The sequence below is a fragment of the Bos indicus genome, chromosome 5, assembly GCF_029378745.1.
Source record: "Bos indicus isolate NIAB-ARS_2022 breed Sahiwal x Tharparkar chromosome 5, NIAB-ARS_B.indTharparkar_mat_pri_1.0, whole genome shotgun sequence".
NCBI classification, from domain to species: domain Eukaryota; kingdom Metazoa; phylum Chordata; class Mammalia; order Artiodactyla; family Bovidae; genus Bos; species Bos indicus.
In genome coordinates this window covers 35,130,061-35,144,336 of record NC_091764.1, presented here as the reverse complement: position 1 = coordinate 35,144,336, position 14,276 = coordinate 35,130,061, and the positions used below count along the sequence as shown (strand labels likewise).

General features: G+C 40.7%; 1 protein-coding gene across 3 annotated transcripts in view; it reads left to right on the top strand.

The window, feature by feature from the left end:
• Positions 1-14,276, top strand: part of ANO6 (anoctamin 6) — a 234,362-nt gene that overhangs the window by 46,043 nt on the left and 174,043 nt on the right. For 2 of the 3 annotated variants that reach the window (XR_011566592.1, XM_019960746.2), the window contains exon 2: positions 7,607-7,666. The exons of the other annotated variant lie outside the window; for it this stretch is intronic. Coding sequence is in view for 1 of the 2 variants with exons in the window: in XM_019960746.2 (XP_019816305.2) it covers positions 7,607-7,666 (60 nt within the window). In the remaining variant the exon portion in view is untranslated. The remainder of the gene's footprint in view (positions 1-7,606; positions 7,667-14,276) is intronic. 3 annotated transcript variants of the gene reach the window in all.

The window sequence follows — 14,276 nt, the reverse complement described above, 5'->3', positions numbered from 1 at the left end:
TGGACAAAGAAGAGAAATTCAACTCGTTCTCTTGATTTATCTGGTGGTCGCCCCATTACCTGACCATGTTGTCTAAGCCTTTGTTTTTCTCTTTACAAGAACGCTTTTTTCTTCCCACTCCTAAATTCCTGATTTTGTTCTCTGCTGTTTTCTTCCAAGATTTTACTCATTTTTAGTATTGAATATGTATGTTGTTATTTAGTTGCTAAATTGTGTCCAACTCTTTTCCAACCCAGACTCCTCTGTCCCTGAAATTCTGCAGACAAGAATACTTCTTTGGATTACCATGCCCTTCTTCAGGGGATCTTCCCAACCCAGGGATAGAACCTGGGTCTCCTGCATTGCAGGCCGATTCTTTACCATTGTCTAAGGCACCAGCGAACCATATTTATGTAAATGTGGGCATATTTTTTTATGTGTAATAACTCTTCCCTCTAAGGTCAACTTGACCAAAAAAAAAAAGTTCACATTGTGTTGTGTTGGACTCAATGCTACTATCTTCAGTAGAATTTCGTCTACCTATTGACTCATAATATAGAGCTGTGAAAGTGAAGGTCGCTCAGTCATGTCCGACTCTTTGCTACCCCATGGACTATAGAGCTGTGGTCCAGAAAATGATCTTAAAGAGCCAGAGCACCAAATTTGGTCTGAGGCTGTCAGCCCCACTATGAGGTGAAAATTATTATGCAGTTGGAAAATTCTGTAGTTTAGATTCTAAACAATTTCTGGTAATCAGTATCTCAAAATAATTTAGTTATCAGGTCCTTTAATTTATGAGAGAAAAGAACAATTCTTCATTTATCTGAAGTCTTTTATGTTGTCTCTTCCATCCTTAATTAAAAAGGCATTGGCATTTTCATTATGAAAATATTTATTTTGGATTTATAGCTAAGTCTGTTAATTTTTCATTCCAATCCCAAAGAAAGGCAATGCCAAAGAATGCTCTAACTGCCGTACAATTGCAGTCATCTCACATGCTAGTAAAGTAATGCTCAAAATTCTCCAAGCCAGGCTTCAACAATATGTGAACTGTGAACTTCCAGATGTTCAAGCTGGTTTTAGAAAAGGCAGAGGAACCAGAGATCAAATTGCCAATATCTGCTGGATCATGGAAAAAGCAAGAGAGTTCCAGAAAAACATCTATTTCTGCTTTATTGACTATGCCAAAGCCTTTGACTGTGTGGATCACAAAAAACTGTGGAAAATTCTTCAAGAGATGGGAATACCAGACCACCTGACCTGCCTCTTGAGAAACCTATATGCAGGTCAGGAAGCAACAGTTAGAAGTGGACATGGAACAACAGACTGGTTCCAAATAGGAAAAGGAGTACGTCAAGGCTTTATATTGTCACCCTGCTTATTTAACTTATATGCAGAGTACATCATGAGAAATGCTGGAATGGATGAAGCACAAGCTGGAATCAAGATTGCCGGGAGAAATAGCTATAATCTCAGATATGCAGATAACACCACCCTTATTGCAGAAAGTGAAGAAGAACTAAAGAGTCTCTTGATGAAAGTGAAAGAGGGGAGTGAAAAAGTTGGCTTAAAGCTCAACATTCAGAAAACTAAGATCATGGCATCTGGTCCCATCACTTCATGGCAAATAGGTGGGGAAACAGTGGAAACAGTGGCTGACTTTATTTTGGGGGCCTCCAAAATCACTGCAGATGGTGATTGCAGCCATGAGATTAAAAGATGCTTGCTCCTTGGAAGAAAAGCTATGACAAAACTAGACAGCATATTCAAAAGCAGAGACATTACTTTGCTGACAAAGGTCCGTCTAGTCAAAGCTATGGTTTTTCCAGTGGTCATGTATGGATGTGAGAGTTGTACTATAAAGAAAGCTGAGTGCAGAAGAATTGAAGCTTTTGAACTGTGGTGTTAGAGAAGACTCTTGAGAGTCCTTTGGACTGCAAGGAGATCCAACCAGTCCATCATAAAGGAAATCAGTCCTGGGTGTTCATTGGTAGGACTGATGTTGAAGCTGAAACTCCAATACTTCGGCCACCTGATGCGAAGAGCTGACTCATTTGAAAAGATCCTGATGTTGGGAAAGATCGAGGGCAGGAGGAGAAGGGGATGACAGAGGATGAGATGGCTGGATGGCATTACCAACTCAATGGATATGAGTTTGGGCGGACTCCAGGAGTTGGTGATGGACAGAGAGGCCTGATGTGCTGCAGTCCATGTGGTCGTGAAGAATTGGACACAACTTAGCGACTGAACTGAACTGAACTGTTAATTTAGTGTTTGAAAACTGATTAGCCTTAACCTGTATAATTACTTTTATACAAAACCAACTTAAAAATTGATTTTGGAGTATCTTGACTTTTAAAGATCATTTCAGACATCTGATTTTCCTGTGTTAGGTCTCCTGTATTTGATATATTAAGTTCTTGAGAAATGAGGAATGAATACTGTACACTGCACTTCCAAAATAGCCATATCCATCCTCTGTTTAAGGGACTTGAGAATCCAAGGAGACATACCCTGCTTCTGCACATGGCGCTTTTCTCTCACTCATTTCTTTGTCTAGCTTCTAGCATGGAATACTCATGATGATAACAGCAATTGCATTTTCTTAAGTGCTTACTGTCAGGCCATGAGTTGTGCCCACTTTAGTGTTCACAGGCATAGGTATGGAGATAGGGTAGTGTGATGCCCATTTTATAGATTAGGAAGCTGAGACGGTTCCCAGGAGGTCACCTGATTATCTCCTTTGAGTAACCCATTGGTTGATTCCTGTCATTTCCCTACCACCTCTGGTCCAGTCTGTACGTCAGTGCTGGACCCATCTGTGTTCTTTAATATTCTCTTTTAGAAACACCTTTAAAGCCTCCCCAGACTTTAATCAGTCTACAGGTTGGCCCCAACTTCTTTTCCTTTATGTCCCACAACCTCCTTACAGGACCTGCCTCACAGACCCTGGGGTGAGATACTGTGTCTTTTCCCCACTGCCCCCACGCAGGCAAACCCCTGTGTGCCAAGCACTCTGTTAGGATCTTAGGTACACAGTTCTTGGTTCAAAATTTTATACTCAGTGCCCAGGCAGACCTGGACACGTTACCTCTCCTTAGCCTCTACATGTCTAATCCCAAATTGGTTTCCAACTCTTGCCCTTGGTGAAACTTTCCCTAACCAGTCAAAGCAACAGTGAGTCTGCCTTCCTCTGAATGAGACCTCCACTGATTGTACCAGATATCTGCCTTCAAGTTTTGATCTTCTTTTCATGTGCCTGAATCTCAGCCTACTTCTGGGTTATGGAATCTATAAGTAAAGTCTGTTTCAGCTTATCTTTGATTACTAAACTCTAGTTTTTAAAGGAAGGATTGATTAATCTATAAAAATATATTAAATTTCATAAATTTTAGTCTTGGAATATCATACTTTTAATAAAATATATTGCATTGTGACCTGAGACCACATGTATTAAAGTATAAAAAATTAGATGGGCGCCTAAATATGTCATATGGCTGTTTCTCTGGACTTTTTTTTTTAGAAACCCAGATACCACATCTTTTATTTTTTTAATTGATTAATAGTATTATGGTTACACCTTCTTCTTCATTAGTTATCGGCGCAAGAAGAAAGCCTGTTGAATATAAGCTAAGCCTTTAAAAGACACTAGTAAAATATCTTGAACTTTGAGGTAGTCCTTTGAGTTATGCGAGTTGTTAAAAATATCGTAAAAGATAAATGACATAGATGGTCTGAGTCCTGACTGAGGTGGGAAACCTGTTAGTCCTGGCTGAAGTCACTAAACGGGGTCACCCTGATTTGGTCAGAAGCACAGTGAGCCTCAGTTTCTTCACATGTCAGATGAGGCCATCTACATCATTGCAGACATGGTGGGGTTTTGACCACTGAAGACTTGTGGGTACCTCGCTCCATTTTACGTTAGTCTAAATTGCATCCATCTATTTGTGTATATACAAGTATTCCTGGGAGATATTGTGGGCTCAGTTCCAGACCATGTGAAGCAAAGAATGCAACAAAGCAAACATCACAATAAAGTGAATACTGTGATAAAGCAAGTCACACATTTCTTGATTTCCCACTGCATATAAAATTTTACACTATTCTGTAGTCTATTAAGTATATAATAGCATTGTTTCCTATAAACAATGTGTATAACTTCATTTAAAACTATTTTGTTGCTAAAAAATACTAACCATTACCTAAAAGTCAGAAAGTCATCTGATTTTCACTATCAGAAAGTTAGCATCTTTTTGCTGATGGAAGGTCTTGCCTTGATGTTGATGATTGCCTTTTGATCAGGGTGGTGGTTTCTTGTGGCAGTTTCTTAAAATAACCCAGCAATGGAGTTTGCCGCATCCCTTGACTCTTCCTTTCACTTGAATACTTAAGAGGCCCTTGTAGGGTTATTAATTAGCCTAGTTTCAATATTGTGGTTAAGTATCTCAGGGAATAAGGAGACCCAGGGCAAAGTAGCAGGATGGGGAACAGCTGGTCAATGGAGCAGTCAGAACATACACAGTATGTATCATTTGTGGTCTTATGTGGGTGCAGTTCATGGCGCCCCAAAACAATTACAATAATAATGTCAGAGATCACTGATCCCAGATTGCTGTAACAAATATGACAACAGTGAAAAAGTTTGAAATGTTGTGAGAATTAGCAAAATGTGACACAGAAACATGAAGTACCAAATGCTGTTTTGGAAAAATGGTACCAACAGACTTGCTCAATACAGGATTCCCCCAGACCCTCAATTAAAAAAAAAAAAAAAAAAAGCAGTATCTGCAAAGTGCAGTAAATGAAATGCGATAAAATAAGGTCTACTTGTACTGTGTTAGTGTACTAGGACTTCCCTACAAAATACCAGACTGGGAGGGTTGAATGCTAGCATTTATTTTCTCACAGTTCTGTAGCCTGTGAAGCCCAAGGTCAGGGTGTCAGCAGATTTGGTTTCTTCTGGGGCCTCTCTCCTTGACCTGCAGACCTCATCTTCTCACTGTGTCCTCACACGGTCCTTCCTGTGTGTGTGAACATTCCCAAGGTCTTTCCGCACCCATATTTCCTCTTTTTTTAAGGACACCGATCAGATTGGAGTAGGGCCCACCCTAGCAATGTCGTTTTAACTTCATCATCTCTTTAGAGGCCTGTTTCCAAATAGAGTCACATTCTGAGGTATCAGGAATTAGGGCTTCTACAGATGAATTTTGAGGAGACACAGTTCAGCCCATGATATCTATTTAAAATAGCATTCATTTAAAATTACTTATAGACTAGTACAAAGAGAAAACCAAAAATAGCCTTCCTAGTTAATGCCTGTTATTTAAAAGCATTGGGGTGGTAGGTACAGGAAAAGATAACTCAGACTGTATTGAGGTTGTAAAAGGAAGAATGACACCCTCCTAGCCCCCTCCTCCTACTCTAAGGCAGCTTCTTTAAAAACATTTACACCAATACATGTTTACTATATGGAGTCCAGGAGCATTTTTTTCTCGGCCCTAATGTATCATCCAGAGTACATATTATGTCACATGCTCTGAATTCGCCTTCTTTTAAGTGGCTATCCAATATTCCGTTGTGTGCATACCAGATTTTAATTTAACTAGTCATTTATTAATAGGCACTCAGGTTGTTTCCAACCTCCCCAGCCACCACGCCCCACCCCCCCGCTTTATAAACAATGGGGTTCTTTTAAATACGCATTGTGGAAAGAATAGTAACAGTTCACTTAATAAAAATAACTGGCACCCGATTTTGGTGACAACAGCCAATGTTTATCACCTTCCTGTTTCTTGGTTTTTACTGGGATTGTTGTTGTGAAAGGTGCTTGTCTTTCTCACCCTCCAGTCCCTGACCTTATGCTAATACCTCTTCTTCCTGCATAATGTGAAGGGAGGACCTTCTCTGGGTGGCCTTGGATCATCTCTGTACAGTGGTCCTTCCTCCTCAGGGGGAAAGGCTCTCCCAGCTCAACAGTCATAGGCTATTTCTAGTTAAGCAAAACCATTTTTCTTGCAAGAATTGCTGTTTCTGTGTCCGCAGTGACACATGAATCCTTTCTGGCTGCTCCGACCCTTTGGACAGGGGCCAGCTTTCTAATGGAATGCGAACAGTCTTGCTGCTAATCAAGATTTACAGCTGAGACCAGGATGACCAGCCGCTCATTGGATTTGCAGACCCTCCAAGCTAACAGCAGCAGCTCCAAGATTAAGTGCAGAGCAGGGGCCCCAGCCCTGTTCTCTAGGCCCTCTCTCTGTCCCCAGACCCAGCCTCCTGGCCACAGGTATCATCTGGTGTTATTTTATAAGCTGTGCCACCATGCAGATGTTCTTTTCTGAAGAATTACTTTCATTTCTGACTCATTTCAGGAAATGAGGCAGTCTATCAGAAGTGCTCTTCATTTCCAGACCTCCAGAGAGTTCATTTTCTCCTGGGATTTCTAACCACATGTGGGCAGTGCTTTATTTACCCAGATGTGGGAAATAACAGTAATGAACAGCCTTCATCTGAAGTAGCCCTTACATCCCTGAAGAATCCCACGTGAGGGCCCAGAGGTAGCTTATGCTCTTATTAATGTAAATATTTCTGAGACTTTGGTTTCATGACGCTTGTAGACATGCTGTGTGTATGAGCTTGGTGCAGGCAAAATATAATTTAGCAACAGATTTAAAAGGTAGTCTGGAGCGTTTCTAATTACTGTTTGTTTAGTTCAGCATTGCCTAATAAGTGGATTTAAGTAACCTTGGGGGTAGGGAATGTAATGTTCATATTACAGTCAACCATGCAAATCAGATTCAGAGTATTGCAGAGAACACACCATGGACTCATTTTAAAGACGCAGTTCATGGAATTTTGAATTTAGAACTGAGAGCATTTTGGGATGGACGTTGTCTACCTGTCATGCATCAACGTGAATTATACACATATCCAAAATCAACCTTACTGTGGGGTACAACCCTGTATAAAATCTATTGGTAGCTTTTGACACTCAGTTCTTTTTTTTAATTTAACACAAAAAGTCTTATGGGAGAAATGGGCTTTTCTTTCCTTCCCTTTTCCATCTTTCACTGGCCATATCGGAAACTGAAGTTGCGAGAAGGCCTAGAACAGTGGTTCTCAACCTGAGCTACACCGGGGAATCAGCCTGGGAACCTTCAAAAATACTGATGCCAGGCTCCCACCCCAGAGAGTCTTGCTTAATTTCTGGGAACGCAGGCTACACTGGGAGGATGTGACGGTGCACTAAGGGTTGAGAACCGCAGGCTTGAGGGCTCATCTCACCCAGTGGTTCTCAGCCTGGACTGCAGGTAAGGATCACCTGGAAAGCTGTTGCAAAATCAAAACCACATTTTGTGGGGGATCCAGGATCCAGGATTTTTAGAAAGCTCCCAGACGATTTCTGACGCACTGCAAGGGTTAAGGTCAACTGACACAATCTAACCATTCCATATCATAGATGAGGGAAAGGAAACTGGAAAGGTCAGATGGCTTGCTCAAGGTCGGATCCTGGTTGTTGTGCAGGCACGTCTGGAATTCAGGTCTGATGCCTTTGACTGGTTTGTCTGCTGCCTAGCCTGGCCCAGGTATATTTGTTTGTTTTATTTATTGATGCCTCCTCATCCTTTAGGTAATGTTCCTGCCTCCAAGAGGCCTTTAATGGCTCCTCCCACTCTCCCATCCAGCCTGGGTAAGATGTCCGTCCTTTATATTTAACAGCACCCTCCTTACCATTCCCCTTGGACTGTCAGCTCTAGAAGGACAAGATCCATGTCTTTCTTGTCCTTTTGGTAATTTGCTGGCATAGGACGAAGAAGTGCATGCTCCGTAGTGTCTTCACACGCTAGCAAGTTGACAAAAGGACAAAGACAGCAGCCTTGTCCTTCTAGAGCTGACAGTCTGAGGATAATATTTGGTGAATTGAAGTTCCCTAACTCTTTATTTGCCAGTTAGCCCTCATGAGTTGTTAAAAATAATCTACTCCTTTTGAAAGTAGCTTCTGAGAGCAAATGTTATTGTTTCCTCTCCAACTGCCCACTCTGCTGTGGGTCAGGATCTCAAACACAAAGACTGCCCACCCTTGCCTTGCAAGAGAGAGACTTGGGAGGGGGAGAGTTTATCAAGGAGATTTTGATGAAAAAGTAATGAAAGCAAGATTTCTGTGACTTTACCTGTTGCTCAGGGTAAAGCGTGTTTATAACATCTAGGGACTTCCAAATAACATACTTACAAGTGTACGTGGTGGTTGGTGGTGGTGGTGTAGTTGCTAAGTCGTGTCCGACTCTTGCAACCCCATGGACTGGGAACCTACCAGGCTCCTCTGTCCGTGGGATTCTCCAGGCAAGAATATTGGAGTGGGTTGCCATTTCCTTCTCCAGGGGATCTTCCCAACCCAGGAATCGAACCTGGGTCTCCTGTATTACAGGCAGATTCTTTACTGACTGAGCTACAAGGGAAGCCCTACACACAAGTGTGTGTAGCATCAGTGAAAGGGAGCACCTAGCGTTACCTTAAGACAAATTGAAAATAATACTCTTTTATAAAAAAAATTTTTTTTTTAATTTTCTTTATCATGTTGTGTATGTAACTGATTAACCACATCTACTAGCATAGCTGAATTAAATCCTTTGGCTTCTCTGGGTTAGTATTTTAAAGTCTGTTCAACTGATTAAAAGACTACTGGGGAGATCAAGATGGCAGAATAGGATACAAAACTCACTTTTCACATAAGCATATCAAAAATTACATCTACAAATAGAATAATTCTCACAAAAAACCAGCCAGACACTCGGGGAAGATCTCTTTAAATGACCAGAGCTGCTCAAGAAAGATCCCCATGGAACTGAGTAGGACTGAAAATAATGAGACCAGCTCCCCTGGCAGGGATCTATAAAGGAGAGAGTGTGTGCACAGGCAGGTTGCTTTGTGAAACTCCTCTGTCTGCTGGGACACCTGCCAGGACTGATAGGCAGCTGGGGGGGCGGGGACTCTGCTCTTGAGGAACATGCACATGCTGGCCTGCTAGCAGTCAGGACAGAGTGAGTCCAGCACTGACACTGAGGACTGCCACCTCGCTGCATTTCCAAGCCTGAAATGCATGCTAGGTGGGGCAGCTAGTATGTGCTAAAGTCCTAAAACTCCAGCGAAGGGACCCTGGGAGAAGACTTGGTCTAGCTTCATGGTGACAGCCTGGAGGACTTGAAGTGTGGTCCATTGTTAGTGCGAGCAGGGCAGGGTATGGGTCCACCAGTGGAGCTCCATTGTTATTGATAGCTACCTCATAGCGGGGCTCGGCTCTGGTGGTTTATGCTTTTGTAAGCATGTACAGGGTGGGGGTAGGGCTGACATCTGAGCTTATTAGCCATCCAAGAGTGGGGGCAGGTTTGAACAGCAGTGGACTTTGTTCATGCGCGTGTGACATGGCTGATGGCATCACAGAATCCCATGTCCTCGGTGGACAGTCCCGGGCAGGAGTGTGTCGCAGTTTCCTCCTCAGTAGGAGTGTTTCACCCACTTCACACCAAAGCTTGGAGCTAGATCTGGGGTGGACAGATCTAGGAAGAGACCTGACACAGAGGCAACGTAGGTCCCAGGCCACGGTTCAGTCACCTTAGTTTTTGGAGCCACAGTGCTCTGGCCCCTCCACCAGCTTAGCACTAGGTCTGGGATGAATATACCAGAGAACGGAATGTGACCTTGGGCTAATTTGGGCAAAATTGTGGATACCTGCGTGGGAAGCACGTAGGTCCACTGTGACGACATTCGTCTCACTTGCTTCAGCGCTCACCTCCTTAGGGGCAAATTATATATTTAAGGGCAGTGGAGCTTTATTGAACCTGACCCTCAGGATTTCTGCTCCAACAGCTGTGGAGCAGACCTCACAACTGAGAGGGCTGTGACAGCCACGAAGCAAAGAGGAGGCACTGCCCAATATCCAGTGCAGGAACTGGACACTAGAATGTCAGTCACACCCCCTATCAAGGGGATAATGCCCAGCATGCTCTGAGGAAAGATGTGGCAGGCATTTATACCAGAAATAGCCCCAGCACCAAAAATATTGGACACCCTATGCAGGAATGGATGTACTCAGTCCCTCAGTCATGTCTGATTCTTTGCAACCCCATGGACTGTAGCCTGCCAGGCTCCTCTGTCCATGGTATTTTCCTGGCAAGAATACTGGAGCTGGTTGCCATTTTCTCCTCCAGGGGATCTTCCTGACCCAGGGATCAAACCCATGTCTCCAGCATCTCCTGCATAGAAATAGAGGCAAGAATCTATAGGAAAGGGAAAAATCATAATAGGAAAGGCAAATATATAAAATGACTGAAGATCATTTAGCTGAGCCAGTACATAGATTAAAAAGAAAAATCAGAATTTTTTTTTTGTGAAAGTAGTTATAACTACAATTAATAGAAAAGATAAACAAGAAGAAATCAAATAGGACCTCAAAATCACAAAATGTGGAGGGAAGGGAGTAAAAAAAAATCTTTTAGAATGTGTTTGAACTTATATGACTAATAGTCTAAAGCCAGTCATTATAGTTACAGATCACCATACTTAAAAACCAAGGTAACCACAAATCAAAATTATATAGTAGATTCACAAAAATAAATAACAAAGGAACTCAAGAATAATTCAGGAGGAAACCATCAAATCACAAAAGCACAAACAGAAGAAATGAACAAGAAGAATTACAAAGTCAACTAGAAAATAAGGTTTAAAATGGCAATTAATATATATTTATCAAGAATTACTTCAAATGTCTTTGGACGGAATGCTCTGAACAAAAGACATAGAGTTACATATTGGATTAAAAAAAAAAAAAAAAACAAGAACCTACAATATACTACCTATGAAGGACTCATTTTAAGCTGAAAGACACGCATAGATTGAAAGTTGGGGGATGGAAAAAGATATTTCATGCAAATAGAATCTGCAGGAAAATAGGGTTAGCAATACTCATATCAGACAAAGTAGGCTTCAAAACAAAGTCCATAAAGAAAGACAAAAATGGGATGGGGGGACACATGTATACCTGTGACTAAGTCATTTCAATGTATGGCAAAACCCAGCACAATATTGTAATTAGCCTCTAATTAAAATAAATAATTTAAAAATACCAAAAAAAGACCCTACATAACAATAAAGATTAATACAAGAAGAGAATTTTACACTCATTAACATATGTACACCCAGTTTAGAAACACCTGGGCTTCCCTGGTAGCTCAGGTGGTACAGAATCTGCCTGCATTGCAGGAGACCCCGGTTCAATTCCTGGGTTGGGACGTTCCCCTGGAGAAGGGATAGATTACCCACTCCAGTACTCTTGGGCTTCCCTGGTGGCTCAGATGGTAAAGAATCTGCCTGTAGTGCAGGAGACGTAGATTCGATCCCTGAGTTGGGAAGATCTCCTGGAGGAGTGATGGCAATCCGCTCCAGTATTCTTGCCTGGAGAATCCCCATGGACAGAGGAGCCTCATGGACTATAGTCCATGGGGTCACAAAGATTTGGATACAACTGAGTGACTTAAGCAGAGCACATAAAAGCACCTAAATTTGTAAAACAAATACTAACAGACATAGAAGGAGAAATTGACAGAAATACAGTTAGAGTTGGAGACTTTAATACTGCTCTGACATCAATGGACAGATCAACCAGACAAAATTAATAAGTCAACAGAGATATCAAATGACACAATTTAACTTACTTAATATACAGGACAGTACATCCAAAAAATACCGAATACACATTCTTTTCAAGTGCGCCTGAAACAGTCTCTAGGATTGACCACAAATTAGGACACAAAACAAGCCTCAACAAATTTAAGGGGATAGAAATTATTTCAAACATCATTTCTGAGCACAACGGAATGGAACTAGAAATCAACCACAGAAAGAAAAACAGGAAAACAAAATGCATCGAGACTAAACAACATTTTTCAGCAAAACCAGTGGATCAATGGTGAAATTAAAGAAAAAATAAGAAAATTCTTCAAGTTCAGTGACAATGAAAACACAACCTTACAAAAGTCTATAGGATGTAGCAGAAGCAGTTTAAGAGTTAGAACTGGACATGGAACAACAGATTGGTTCCAAATTGGGAAAGGAATATGTCAAGACTGTATATTGTCACCTTGCTTATTTAACTTATACGCAGAGTACATCATGCAAAATGCCAGGCTGGATGAAGCACAAGCTGGAATCAAGATTGCCAGAAGGAATATCAATAACCTCAGATATGCAGATGACACCACCCTTATGGCAGAAAGCAGAGAGGAATTAAAGAGTCTCTTGATGAAAGTGAAAGAGGAGAGTGAAAAAGCTGGCTTGATACTCAGCTTTCAAAAAATGAAGATTATGGCATCCAGTCCCCTCACTTCATGAGAAATAGATGAGGAAACAATGGAAACAATGACACTTTATTTTCTTGGACTCCAAAATCACTGCAGAGGGTGACTGCAGCCATGAATTAAAAGATGCTTGCTCCTTGGAAGAAAAGCTATGACCAACCTAGACAGTATATTAAAAATCAGAGACATTACTTTACTGACAAGGTCTGTATAGTCAAAGTTATGGTTTTTCCAGTAGTCATGTATGGATGTGAGAGTTGGACCATAAAGAAGTCTGAGTGCCAAAGAATTGATGCTTTGGGGCTATGGTGTTGGAGAAGGCTCTTGAGAGTCCCTTGGACTACACAGAGGTGAAACCAGTCAATCTGAAAGGAAATCAATCTTGAGTATTCATCGAAAGGACTGATGCTAAAACTGAAGCTCCAATGCTTTGGCCACCTGATGTGAAGAACTGACTCACTGGAAAAGACAGGTAATACCACCAAAATACAAAAAATCTGAAGAAAATGCTGTTAACAGTTTGTCAACCTAGAAGAAGTGGATGAGTTTCTAGAAATATATACCCTGTCAAAACTGAATCAAGAAAAAAGATACTTTGAACACACAAATCACTAAAAATGAAATAGAATCTATAATAATAATAAAGCTCCCTACAAACAAAAGTCAAGACCAGAACGCTTCACTGGGGAATTCTACCAAACATATAAAGAAGAACTTAAACTAGTCCTTCTTAAACTATTCCAGAAGATTAAAGAGAAGGGAATACTCCCAAATTCATCTGTGAAGCCACCATCACCCTTATACCAAAACCATACAAAGATTCCATGAAAAAAGAAAATGATGACAGGTAAATACCTTTGAATATAGATGAGAAAATTCTCAACAAAATATTACCAAACCAAATCCAAAAAAAAAACGATCATACACCATAATCAAGTTGGATTCATTCCAGGGTAGCAAGGATGGTTCAGCATGCACAAATCAATGTGATATACCACATTAACAAAAGAAAAGACAAAAATCATATGATCATCTCAATAGAGGCCAAACATTTTTTTATAAAATTCAACATCCGGTCATGATAAAAATCTCTCACCAAAGTGGGTATAGAGGGGACATTTCTCAACATGATAAAAGCAATTTATTACAAACCCACAACCCACATACTTAAGGTGAAAGCTGAAAGCTTTTTTACCAAATTCATGAATAAGACAAAGACACCCACTCTCACCATTTCTATTCAACATAGTATTGGAAGTCCTAGCTACAGCAGTCAGACAAACAAAAGAAATGAAAGTATCCAAATTGAAACGGAGAGGTAAAATTGTCATTATTTACAGATAACATGGTATTTTATAGAGAAGCCTAAATATGCCACATGGGAACTATTAGAGCTGATAAATTAAGCAAGGTAGCAGGATCCAAAATTAATATATAGAAACCTGTAGCATTTCTTTGCCCGACAATGAAATATCAGAAAGCAAAAGTAAAGATCTCATTTATAATCACACCAAACACATACATATACACACAGAGAAAAATCTAGGTGTAAACTTAACAAAGAAGTCGAAAGACCTCTTTGCTGAAAACTACAAAAGATTGATAAAGGACACTGAAGGTGATTCAAAGAAATGAGGGGAATACCATGCTCTTGGATTGGAAGAGGATGTAGCGTTGTTAAAATGCTCCTAATACCTATAGCACTCTACAGATTTAATATGACCTCTGTCAAAATTCCCAGGACATTTTTCACAGAACTAGAACAAATAATTCTAAAACTTATATTGATCCACAAAAAAACCAGAGCTGCCAAAGCAGTACTGAAGAAAAACAAAACTGGAGGTATAACCCTTCCAGACGTTAGACAGTGCTACAAAGGTATAATAATCAAAACAGAATGGTGTTGGCACAGAAATGGACATAAAAATCAATGGAACTATATTCAATATA